Here is a 13770-nt window from a genome sequence, read left to right as displayed (position 1 = left end):
CCACGCACAATAACAGTTTAACTTCTAACAGTCTTCCACTGCAACATTTTATCACACAGCACGACCTGGAGCCTCTTTTGCTTACGTGGTTTGTCAATGGAATATAAAATGAGATCTTCCCATAGTTCTCCATCATCTTGCTCCTTGGCAAATTCAATAGCTTTATCTACATCGTGCAATTCCTCCATTATCATCTTCAGGGCACTGCGGCTATTACCCATTCTGCCTAGAAGGAAAAAATAAGGGAATTAAATTTTAAGCTAGATAGAAAACCATCCCTTGATAAGAATCTGTATTGCTGATAATTGTCCTGGTTAATTAATGAACATAGGATGAAGTCTTAGAGCCTAATTCATGCAAGCACTTCAGCAGAGGCCTCACTTCCTTCTCATATTCAAGCTATGTTTTAACTATGTGCTCAAACCCTGGTTCAATCAAAGGGATATAAGAGCACATGCTTTTTGCTGAATCAGGGCTAAGAGAGCAGAGGGAGTTGTTTTGTTTTGTGAACTATCACTTTATATAAACTATTACTCACACACACATGCAGAGAGAGAGAGAGAGAGAGAGAGAGAGAGAGAGAGAATGTGTATACGCTCATTAAGTAGAAATGGGCCTGATGCTGAACGTCCATAGCTCCCACTGATTTAAACATTTGTTCTAGCCACCCAACAACTTAAAAAAAAAAAATCAAAGCTTAACTGTCATTGTTATGAAAGTCTGTGCATGATGGTCAAGCCTTGTTTTAAATACCCTTCATTACAGACTTTATCACTGTTGAAATTATCTACTCTAATTCCCCTGAACACGTGGCATCTCTTAAATGTGACAGGTCTTGCACAAATATGTTACTGCTTTGCAGGAAATCACACTGTTAGTTACTCTCAATCCCCTCCTACTCTCCTTGCACCTCAATTCTTGAAAATTAAAGCCAGCAATGAAGAAATTCAGATACCCAAGCAAAATTGAATTACAATGACTATAAAATACTTGGATTACCACGGACTGAACCATCCGTTGTATTGAGTAAACTGTGAATCTCTTCTGAATGCAGAGTTTCCTCTCTATGCCCAATTGCACCATATCTTCCCTATTATTTCAGGTAAACCATGACGCTGCTTTCTGTTCTATGTACCACAGTCCAGGTACACACATGCACAAACCCAACGCCTTATCATTCCTTCCATCCTGGAGTGGGTTCTCTTTACTGCTGAGGAAACTGGATTTATTCAACAAAAATGTGTTATAAAAATAAAACCGTTAATTTTCCCTGCAGGACAGGTGCAGGAATTAAAGGTTCCAAGGTTGCAAGCAAAACAAAGAAATGAGCTGAGGAGGGAAGAAAATCAGGACAGAGCCTTGCTTCTGCTAGAGCTTGTTTTGTTTTAAAGCAAGTACAGTATTCAATTCATGATGTGAAACACAATAAATAACCCAGTATTTTATTAAATCATGTTAGACAGTTCTATTGATTACATAACAACTGTGTTTCTAGGAGAATAAACATGTAAAATGACCATATCCAATGCATCACACAGTTCCCCAACATAACTTTGTAACGAGATTAAAAAGGCAATGCAGCTTATTGCAAAAGAAGTTACTTACTTAAAAGATAGACTGTCTCTTCTACAAAGTTCCTCTGCTGGCAGATCTCAAGAGCCTTAAATTGTAGAGGGAGGAAAATAGTGAACATGGAGATCCATGACATAAAATGTATTAAAAAAAAAGTTAAAGGCCAAAAGATACTTTTCTCTGAAGATTCATTACCCAGCTGGAAAACAGCATATCTTTCCAATGCACACTGGCAGATCCATGGGAATTAATTAAAGGAAGAATCTTTTTGGCATGTCTTTCCCTATGATTCATTTTCATTAATCTGGGGGTTTCCAGAGGTTGACTGTTCATATTTCAGTCAGTGTTAAGCCAAGGATTCAGAATGAGGAACATCCTCGCAAACTCACATGCCAGCGACAGGCATCATCCAAATCATCCTATCCCCTTACATACACCACACCGTAATACAGAGATTCTCTCAGGGTCCTTTCCCTTCCCTTGACCTCTGAAGTCCAAAGGCTTGCATAGAAAAGTAATATTAATGAAGACATACAAGTATTACTACTACTACTATTTAAGGACTTCCGTGCAGTTCAGCAGCTAGATACATATAGGAGATCCAGCAGGCTCTCCATATACCACATTTGGCAGCCTATGAAAAGTAAGGTACTGGCTATAGGTTACTAACACTAAGCCTTCCTAAGGGTCAACTAAGAGAAGTAGCAGCAGCTTCTCCTCTTCCATACCCAGGACTAAAGAAAGTTACTGGCACTAATCAGTAGGCAGAAAGAAGAGAACACAATTGCAAGTACATATGTAAAAGGAGGCAAAAGAGAATGTATTTGAAAATGACTGAATGAGTTGAAAAAAAGAGTAAGCCATAATAAGAGGCAAGCATATAAAAATAAGATTTTCTTTCACCCTTTCAGAGAAAGGGGTAGAGGATGAACCAGTAGAAGTTTATTCAGTTTACAGCCAATGTCTCTGCTTGCGTAACAGGGTGCAGTAAGCACATATATCAGTGGGGAGCTACAATAAAACACAAGCCAGCTAGGAATTTAGTTCCAAGAGAAATATCTATCTATCTATAGATATATACATATATCTATCTACCTATATACATATATATTGATTAATTAACCCACACTTCTATCTGACATGAAGTGTCCTTTCCCCTTCTCAAATAGCTCTGCGTTGAGGGTAAGAAGGAGCTGAGAGACAGAAAGACAGACAAATACTACACACACACACGTACACGATACTACATATATTTCCCCCTTACTTTTCTATATATATAGTAAAGTAAGGTAGGAAATAAGGGTTCACCAATGCAGCTGACAGTCTTTCTCACTGAGAAGGGGAAAAAAAAAAAATACCCCAAACTCCAAAAACCCCAAACAAAAAAACAAACAGGCATTCAATATTTCCGGAACTTGCCTTCAATGCTCCCTCTAGAGGAAAAACAGAGAACATAAATACTTTGCTCCCAGTTTCTTTGGTATAAACATATTTCTGAAATTGCACAGGAATTAAAGTGCCTTGGCCTAAAAGTTGTTTTTATTAAAGACATTTCTGTTTGGCCAGCATAGCATTATATGCTATGAATCAATGTGTTTGTACAATTTACATGTGATATTCAAAGCTGCTTAAAATGGAACAGAAAAGTAGTGGGAAATTGCATATTGCTGTTCTTTTCCTGTCTGAAGGGCTAAAGGTGGGACAAGCATAATTGCGGATGCATCAGCGATGGCAAATTCAAATTCAATAATGAAACCTACTGACACCTGTTAGTAGCAATGTGTCAGTGCCGTGGTTGTATATTACAGTTCACTGCTAGGTGCTCACTGCTATTGTAGGAACTGTCATTTAAATACATTCTAGGGAAAATGTTCCCTGGTGAAATGTTGGTGGTAGGCCATTATTGCCCTTAGAAGTTGTTACTGCAACCAGGTACTGACTGTGTATTTTCTGCCTTGGTCATTTCCCTTTTCTCTATCTTCTTTCCAATCAAAACATATGTAGAAAATGTAAACTATTTTGGAGATGAAGGGATTTTCATTATAATGCAGTTCTCTCTTTTGCTTTGACTTAAAAGCTATGATTGCACTGCCCACATGTAGCATTCTTCCCATTTCCATTACTTTCCACTTCTGGAATAGTACTGTACAGCAAAGCCTCCAAAACTTGTAACCCCATGATTTCCACATAGTCTTTGCATACACTATTGTTACTGCAATGTGTGACCAGATGTGCATGGAAAAAAACTCACTTGAGTAGGCATGTGGACCCCCACCCCCCAGCCCTGCCCATCCACTCACCCCCCCATCCCATGAACGCATACTCTCTCAATGCAAACCTTTTCATTTAGGCTGATGGTTCTCAACCTTGTTAGAGTTCAGGTCTCTCTTGTCAGATGCGAGGTATTTTTTGTTAGACTTAAGGCACCCCTCAGAAAATGCCAGCTCTTACTTTTCACTCATTTTGAGTGCAGAAAAGTACTAGAGCAATTCTTCTGTTGCTAAGAACTTAGATCACAAGAAGTCAGGTTGATTTTGAAACTATGGATTCCAATCTGAAATCTCTGGATTTATCTTGTGAATCATGTTTGGCCACTTAACAGTGCTAACATTGCATGGCACCCCATGGCACCTTTGAAAGGATCTGTAAGCATGCCAGAATGCGACAGCATCCTAGCTGGGCATCACCAATTTATGCATGTAAGTGACAGTGCTCAAAACTTATGTGAAAATGTTTTGCATGTACAGAAATGAAAACCTGGCTGTGGCTGACTTAAAAATCACCCTCAAGGGTTAGGAAATGCCATCCATCTTGTATATATAGCTTTGCATACAGATATTTAGCTCCTGCAACAATGTGTCAAGTGGAGGATAAGAGTTAACATAGTTTTCTTTAATAGAGAAGATGTATTCTTCGAGTGTCCTGGCTGTTTCTGGAACTAGAAAACTACTTTGGAAATAAGTTATTGTCAAAATTTTTGTTTAAACAACTTCAAACTTTACAGTGCTGCAATTCTCAGAAACATTTCCCAAGGCGGCTCAGGCCATATCCACACAGCAAAAATCTATGTTTCATACCAGCCTTCTCAAGCATGCTGTGCTACTCTGGGAACACTGCTCCCTTAAATCAGAAGCAAGGTAACTCCCTGAGGGTACATCAGGTGTGTTAACTCTGCCAATTTGCCCTCCTGCTGCAGCTACACTGTTTTCAATTTAGAAAGCGGCTCACCAAGAGCAGTACCGTGTGCATGTTGATGCTACTCGGGAGCATCCCAAGGTAGTCAAGAGCTAACTGACCAAAAGGAAGGGGGAAGGGCTGCCACAGGAAGGAGGGAATGTGGATGAAAGCAAAGCAAGAGCAGTCCAGGATGGATAACTTCATGTCTACACACGCTATGAGCTGGATGGCTGGGACAGCCATTTAGAGAAAATGGGTCAAATCTTTGCGTAAGTACATGGCAAAGACTTCTTTCATCTCAAGTGAGCCAGTATTCCACCTAGGTTCCATGCTTATTTTTTGTTTGGGAAGAGTAGAGGACAGGATTAAGTAGACACTACCACAATGCCACAAAGGAAATGTGGTCCAGTGGTTAAAACCCATGATAAGGAGTTTAGCGTTGTTTAACTGGCAAACCTGAAATAATATTTATTTGTGCAAGTCATTTAAAAGCTACCAGGGCTTTTATAGCACAAGTATAAAAATATTCACTGGCCTCATAGAGTGTTTTGAGTTTTTGTTAGGGAATGTTTGTGGAGTAGTGGGGGTTCCTAAGGCTTTTTCTCTCTCATATGTACTAGGTAACATTACAGATTAATCTTATCACTCGGTCCTGAAGAAAGCAACTTCTTCAGCCTGTTAAGTAAAAAAAAAATTACTTATCATTGATCAAAGCAGCATAGCATTGATCAAGCTAAATTCCCTTTAGTGAAATAAATATGTGGCAGAGAAACAGGGTATTAAAAAAAATCCATCTACCATAATCTTTTATGGACACAGATATTTGTATGTTATTTAAAGCAAGTGAATTAATACAGATTTCCCCAAATGTGGTTTATTAATGGAATATGCCTTAACAGCCTTCTCTGAAGAATTTAATTTAAATGCATTCTTTGCAAAAGTCATAAGAAGTGCAGACCATTCAGTTAGCTACGAGAGTTCATTGGGTGCTGCAATAAAATTTGTTCTATCAAATGATTATTTGCATAAATTGGTAGAGGACAAGCTTACAGTAATCTGCTTAGTGAAGTAAACCTTTGAACTTCTGGTCATCATAACATACATGCCTCTAGCTATTGTATACTTAAGCATGTCCATGAATGTTTTTAGGGTTTCAAGACCTCCTGAATATATAAGCCAACAGACACTGGTGATTCAGATACTGTACATTACTCTGAACTAAAACTCAAGGCCAAGATTTTTGACAAAAAGTAGTAATACGTGGACCACATCAAAAAAAAAGAAAGAAAGAAAAATAAGAAGATCTAGTTCTATGGAAATACTACAAATACAACTCAAACTGAAGAAATAGCCTATAATTGAATTTTAAACCCTTATTCAGGGAACCTGTTCAGGATTAAATTTAGCCATAGATTTTCCTTCAAAAAAGTGAGGCATAATGAAGCAGTACAAGCATAGTCTTCAGTGAACAATCTCAGCCAACACTCTCAGCATCCACAAGCTCCCTTTGTGTTTTTTCTCTGAAAACGCTCATGAAGTCATTGTGGCTAAAGGACTGTGGAATATATACATTAATGCAGGGCTATTTTGCATCTCTGTGAGGCGAAAAAGAGAATAGCTCATTTATTTAAATAAAGCTTCCACGGCCTATCTTCTCTTAACCACAGCCATACAAATCAGTCAGAATCCTAAGTTAGGACTGTTAGCTTTTCTCACGCAGCAGCTCTGAGTTCTGCTCTGGGCATTAAAATCTAATGCTTCATTGCCAAGATTCAGTCAGGAAGTAAAAGACTGGAGACAGGTGTGCACAGTTCATCTGAACATTAATGTGATTTTTTTGGTTTAGCGCCTTTAAGTCCAAAGTCTCCCAGGTACGAGCCAAACCCACAGTTTCACATATTTGCAAAAACTAATTACAGGCTTCTCTCGCTTTATGTGGGTTCTGTACATGCAAATTTGCTCTTATGTGAGGACCATTTTTATACCAAAAATTCGTTATGTGCGAGGTAAATTCACTCGTATGCGATCCGTGTGGCAGAAGCCTGCAGTCAGCTGCTTTGTGCGGTGCATTGTGGGAGTGACATGCACCAAAATACAGTCTCCCGTGTGGAACTGCGCTCCTCGCTCGTTGTCTACAGCTTGTGTTTCTGTAGTCATCATCTCCATTATGATAGTGCCCTGTGCTTGTGTGTACTGCCTTCTGTTGGCAAGTACCAAAACTGTCTTGTAAAAGTAGTAGAAATGGGTCTGGGGGTCAGTCAAGGTCTTGGAACATATCCCTATTTGTTACATTGTAAGTGGGTTCCCTTTATGTGAATTCAAGTTATATGCTTTTTTCAGGGAACACATGTACAGTATAAAGTGAGGGAAACCTGTATACCCAAATGCAGCTATGTTTATAGTATGAGGGCAGCAAAATGGCTGCCCATGCTGAACGTCTGCGACAGTGGGAAACTACACAGCAGCAGGGAACATGATGGTGGCATGGTCAAACATAGCCATCATTTACAACTATGCAGAGAAGCAATCACTGCACAAAAAATGGTTTTATTTCCCAATTGCCATTAGCTTCTGAATCTCCTTATAATTTAGTTGTCTTACTTTTAAGAGTAAAATGTTAATCTTGGCCCAAAACTTTACAATATAGAGTACATCTACACATGCACTTTACTGCGGAGTTGACTACTTAGTTCTGCAGTAAAGCATCACCACCTAGATGTGCAATAGTATTAAGACGTAGCAAACTAATTAACTCTGCTGTAAGATAGAACTGCCCCTGACAGTACAACAGGGTCATTGTGACCAAATGCATGTGTAGACAGCGACTGCCAGGCACAAATTGTGCCTCGTCAGCCCAGCCAGCTGGGGGTCAGACCCCTGCGTCCTGGCAGCCACTCCTCTGCCTGATGCCGCCACCTGGACCCCAGAGCTGACTCCCAATACCCCGGGACTGCTCCACCCCAGCTCACATTGCTGTGGTCTTGGGTACAAATGTAACCACTGTGCCCAGGAGTAGTTGACTCCAGCTCAAATTGCTCTGGAGTTTATTACTATGCATTAATAGCATGTGTACATACACTCACTGTACTTTATCACATAACACTCCTGATTATAATATACACCTTGTTTTTGAAAGGTGGAATAAAAAAAAAAAGATTTTTTTGTAGAGAGCAGAGAGGGAGCCTAATCTTTAGCAGTGTTTTCCTTCCATTTACTGCTTAACTAAAGTACCAGCTACTGTTAGAGATAAGTCCACCCACAGAAACCAATTATTTGGAAAGAGCTAAAAAGCTGTGAAATAGAAGAAACCAGGAATTAGCAGACAGTAAAACTGTCTCAAGAAAGGTTATCTAGATTACTGGTACATCATTAAAAAGGACAGATGATTGTTAACACCTTTGGAGTAGTAAGCCATAAAGGCAACAAGCTATTAAGTCAACTGACTCCCTTGGCTACCTGAATAGTTAGTAATACAAGAGTTCCTGCACTGTGGGAGAGGAATCAAAGCAGTGTGTTCCTATTTTAAGGAAAAAAAATCAGCTTCCCTGTTTAAAAGTTGCAATTTTGGGGGGTTGATTTTGAGGGGAAATGTACATGTTGTATACAAGAAAATACGGTACTTGATTGCTTGTAGCCATTGCTACCTATAGCATGTATGCAGAATGGCCAATATATAAAGCTATACACAAATCACAGAGAACTTTTCCAACAACACACAAAACTCTGCTATTTGAACTAACGGAGAAACTTTTAGCTAGCTGTCAGGAATCATTTTTAAGGCAAAAGGACTAAACGTGGCAAAGTAGCAATTCCATGTTGATCCACTAGAGGGTAGCGGTATACCTGCATACATGTGCACACCACAAGCCCAAAAATTAGCAATTCAGCCAGATGCTGATGAATACAGTCAAGGTAGATGTTTTAGATCTTTGTTTGGCTTACCTTTTCTAATGGACAGTGCGTGCTGTCTCTCAGAAATGGGAGCAGGTTTGGACGATCATATTCAGCATAGAGGCTGATCTGTTTCTCATGGTATCTCTGTCCTTTATGATGGTCTCTTTTGAAAAGCTTGTGCAAATACTATAAAAACAAAAAGAATAAGCACTCATATATTCATGCAAAATTGTAAAACCACAGCCAGTAATTTCCCTGAGACTGCACCAAAACATTCAAAAAGGATGAAAGCACAAGTCTTTTCTTAAAAAAAAAAAAAAAAAAAAAAAGATATTTTTAGTTCTTTCTACAACACCTTCCCTCCGCAGCATCACAGTATCCAGTGCAAGCTCTACCAAGCAATGGACTTCTGTCAGTGCTTTGATAAAGCATACACTTTATTCCTCAGTGAACCGTTCTTTGAACTGGTACATTTTGGACTTCAAAGAAAGAAAAAAAAAAACTTAGAAAAATGTCACCGCAAGTTTCCTATTTTCCTTGGATAAGCTAAACTGACCGGATGACTATGGATCCATATTTAATTGTTCGTAAAGTAATATTTCAAAGTATAAGTTGCAGAGTGGAAGAATCTCCTCCCCTCAAGAAAACATGAATTACTTGAAGATTATCTGAAATGTAATTTTTATTCCAAATGAATTGGACATAACACTTCAAAACAGACACATGCCTCTCAGAAGTTAGCACACAGTTAACCCCCTTCATTTTATAAGACTCTTTTATTCCAGACTGCACTGAATACATGTATTTCCTATAATTAGCACTCCATTATGCAATCCAAATGACACCACCAAGGTGAAGGTTTTTAACCCTCCTGCTTTTCTCTACAAGTAGATAAGACAAGTGCCCTCCACCCAAATTATTTAAAGACAGCAATATGATTCTGAACAAATTTAAAAAAAAATCATTGCACTGCTTTGGAAAAGCAAGTGTCTTTCTTTTTCTACCAAGCATAATCCTAAATATTAAACCAATGTTTATAAGTCAAAAAAAATGGAAAGAAAAAAAATCAGCTAAACTTATTACTGTATGGGGGGAAGAAAAAAAGAACATGGGGAAAAAAATATCAGATAGGTGTTTGGGGGAGAGCAGGGATACTTTACAGTTCAAAACTACATGTGATGGCTCACAGTAGGTCATCAAAAGATTAAAAGAGTTTACTTAAAAATGATGTATTCCACAAATGTTATTAGCTCAAAGTTAAAGTGGAACAGTGATTCTGCCTCTCTACCACCCATAAAACTGAACTTTTGTTAGAAATGGAGTATTGTTAGAAATGCACAGCTTGCATCTTGCACCCGATAAGAAAGAAACACTGTCAAGGACTTTTTTTCCTTGCCCAGCCTTACCACAGCTTTTCTTATACTAAATCGCAGACTCTCCCCCAGCTTCTCCCTAGCCTTTCTCATACAGATTACAGAAGCTGGAATTCAACTGACTGTGTCCTTGAAAGGGGGGGTGGGGTTAAACTCTTGGTGACCTATAGTATTCTCTGAGCATGTTTAATTAGCTGATGCATATTTACCTCTCCGCCCTGCATACTTACGTAGTTAATTGTAATATACATGCAATGTATGTAATGATGTAACCACATGTATGCTTGTATGAAACGGAAGTGAGCTGTAAGAGTTCCTGTTTCTGCACACGTGCCCAGGAGGAAAAATATAAATACAGCCTGCAAAATTCCTTGGTGGGTTCAGAGTAATCTGAGTTTTTGACTCTGCTTTGACCCTATTTGCAAACACACCTTTTGTGCCATCTAATGAGTGTGTGTCTGTGATTTTAGTGGCCTCCAGAGAAACGAACCGCTTTAAGCATCACTTTGGCTGTAAGACTTCAGTGGTATGTACCTTAATTCCCTGTCACAGATTAGGAATTTGCATGTCAAATGACTAACTATATTTATAAAAGATATGCTGAGAAAGCTCCAGTAAGTTTATTCAACTCAAAAGTAAAGTAACCAAAACCACTAAGCTTTACCACATGTTGTAGCTCAGGTCTGTTTTCCAGTTCTTCTACAACTTTATCAATCTGAAAACAAAACAAACAAACAAAAAGATACGGATGAGCAAACCTGTGACTATTACCATATCAACAGGACCAAAAGATGTGTATGGGAAAACATTCAGCTTACTGTATCAGGAATGGTTTGCATACTCACTGAAATTTTAGCTTCGTTATCCAAAAGCATGTCTACTGCTTTCTGGAACAGAAAAAGGAACACAGCTGAGAATGGGTCTAACCAAAGACAGACAGACAGAAAACACATATAGGAATACAACCATATGGATATTACAAATACACCTTTTCTCATTTGAATTTACTTGAATAGTAGCCTGCAAAATGCCAACGTTGCGAGGATAGGCATGCCTGGTACTTTTCAAGATGACCTACTATGTATTCTAAGAATACCTTTCATAAGTTTGCACATGAAATGGAAATCAATAGCACATTCATGACATCCCCTACAGAAAGCTTATTTTGTTTGGGTTTTATCCAGTTTGGAGACAGAATTTGTATAATTTTCATACATTTCCTTATATTTCCTTGATTTCCTTATTTCCAAAACATAGGTTAATACTAGATTAGTCAACTATCAAGAAGAAAAAGCAGTGGAAATACCCAGCAAAGTGTGTTCAATTAAATCTGCTCCTCTAAAAATGTACTACTTTGGGGCTCATTAGTATGATTGGGGCTCCCATTTGTTTGGAAATGCAGCAAGCATCTTAGGGCAAAAGTTTATTTTCAGAATCACAAGGGAGATTTTAGATTCAGTCTGCTCACCCGCCGAGGGAGATACTCATTACATGACATGTGGCTGCAAGGAAGGGCAGAACACCTACTACAATCATTTGAGAAAAGTAGTTCCTCCTGAGGTTCTGAAGTTATTTTTGGTTTTCTTAACTCCAGCATGCCAGTCTAGTAGACATCTCCACATCACCTCATAATGGGTTTAGACAGAATACTAAAACTGTGACAACACACTCTTTAAAAGACATTCACTTCCTTCTTGTTGAAATATTTACTGCTCAGAAAGAGTAAAAAGCAACATTAAAAGTCACTGTACCTCCGAATCAAAATCCATGAGGAGAACAATTTTGTCTCTGATAGAACTGAACAGATTGTGCTTGTGAATCAACTGGAAAACATCTTTGTGTCTCAGGGTTAGGTAAATTTCAAGGGCTTTCCCATAGCGTTGGTCATAGGTATACCTGATAAAAGACATGTTATGATCTGAAAGTAAATCAAGTTATACCATGAACTAAGGCAAGATATTACTTAACTGGAAAAACATGTGTGAGAGTCGAAATGCTTCACTTCCACTCAGGGGGAAAAATCTCTCAAAAGAAATGCAAGCCATTGGGAAATCTGTTTATAGCTTTGGTCATTAAATTAATAATTATTAATGCTGTCATGAGGTCAGCCTACAACTTTTCCTCTCTCTTCAAAGCCTTCTCAATATAGAGGACTAAGCAGAACTCCCTCCAGAGCTATTCAGTGCTACCATCTTAAGATAATTGTCATGGGTTGTCACTGAGCAACAGGATTTTTTCCCTCTTTTTAGAGGCAGAACTGCAGACTGCTGTACCTCTTAATCGGGGTATCAGACTGAGTCAATGGTGCAAGGCCATGTCAATAGACCAAGTATGCCTTACCAAATCATTTTTAAACATTTTCTAATCACAGATTTCCAACCCTGTGGTATATCAACTGTAACACTTTCTAAAATTCAAGAGAAAGAAGATGTTACTTCATTTTCCTTCCAAGTATTTTTTGAAGACACACTGTTCCCAAAAAAGGCAACAAAAAGCAGGGAGGTAGGAGGAAAGGGTGCTGGGAAATCCAATCTTCCCTCACAGTTCTTCAATTTAATTCTTAACGTATTTTAACTAGTGCAAGAGAGAAGAACTGTTAACACACTGCCTTCCACATAGAGGAGTTGGAAATTAAAAAAAAAAAAAAAAGGTTGATAGTACAGAAAGCTAAGAGCAGCAATTACTTCTATTATCGTAGGTGGTCAAATACTTTAAGATAAGGTCAAATACAATACTGCTGCAGAAAGAAACCTTTGGGGGTGCCTATACACAGGCAGGGAGGCTTCTCTGACTTGCTACAATTACAGCGCATCAGGGCAGGCTCAATTAAACGAGTTTGCTGGAGCGTGGCAATCACCATGCCCCAGATGACTCCAGCACCATATGAATCAGCGTCCCTGTGTTGAAAAATGACAGAAGGACCCTTTAACTAAAGCTCATTCAATGAGGTTTAGTTAAAGTACCCCTGCTGCCATTTTTCAGCATGGGGACTCTCCGAGTGCTTTAATTAGATCAGCTTTTGAAGCCACTGTAATTAAAGCACTCCCCCACACCTTGCCCCAAGCACGTGTATAAACACCCTTAGAGTCTGATGTGTGTAAAATGCACGTACAATTCTGCAAGAGTTCTGAGCAAGGTCCTATTCTGCGGATCTTTCTTCAGATGATCCACCACGGTTTGCACTATGATGGCATTGTTGTACAGGTCTCCAGGCCACTCTTTTATCAGCGTTGCAAAGCCCTAACGACAGAGAAGATTGTCAACAGAAATATAGTTGTATGCCAAGCAGCAAACTCTGATCAACCCCATGTCCAATCAACTATACACTGGCACACATAATTTCTACAGTATAGTTTCTTTCCTTCTCTTAATGTTCTATAAAGTACTCTTGCTCCTTTTTGATCAAGAGATTTTGTGCTGTTTGCCAGAGTTGGAGAAAACAAGAGAGAATTTAGAAGGGTAAGAAGTCACTTTAAAAAACAATTACTGAGCTATGGACACAGGTAAACTTAACCACTTCAAAATGCCAGAAGCATCTGCTGCTTGGGAACATAATTCAGTTGTCCTGCCCACAACTTACTTCTGCAAGCTTGTAAAGGAGACAAATATGCTAGCATCACTTAAAGTTAAACCCTGAATGAACCAACCCAATTCTCACTACCCTCTGACAAAGCACCTACCAAAGTAGGCTCTTGTCTACAGAAGTTCAAGTCTCTCTGAACCATTCAATATGAAAGGGGCCACCTGACCTACC

General features: G+C 38.9%; 1 protein-coding gene across 2 annotated transcripts in view; it reads right to left on the bottom strand.

Annotated features, from left to right (window-relative positions):
• Positions 1–13770, bottom strand: part of VPS41 (VPS41 subunit of HOPS complex) — a 160037-nt gene that overhangs the window by 25602 nt on the left and 120665 nt on the right. For both annotated transcript variants that reach the window (XM_090050094.1, XM_090050095.1), the window contains exons 18-24: positions 13129–13256; positions 11768–11912; positions 10862–10903; positions 10681–10731; positions 8692–8829; positions 1606–1660; positions 86–226 (exon numbers count right to left, since the gene is read on the bottom strand). In XM_090050094.1, the coding sequence (XP_089906220.1) occupies positions 86–226; positions 1606–1660; positions 8692–8829; positions 10681–10731; positions 10862–10903; positions 11768–11912; positions 13129–13256 (700 nt within the window). The remainder of the gene's footprint in view (positions 1–85; positions 227–1605; positions 1661–8691; positions 8830–10680; positions 10732–10861; positions 10904–11767; positions 11913–13128; positions 13257–13770) is intronic.

The sequence above is a fragment of the Crocodylus siamensis genome, chromosome 5 (genome assembly GCF_052110815.1).
Source record: "Crocodylus siamensis isolate JL-2025a chromosome 5, ASM5211081v1, whole genome shotgun sequence".
Classification (NCBI taxonomy): domain Eukaryota; kingdom Metazoa; phylum Chordata; order Crocodylia; family Crocodylidae; genus Crocodylus; species Crocodylus siamensis.
Note: the sequence above shows the minus strand (reverse complement) of the source record. Positions and strands in the feature narration are given on the sequence as shown.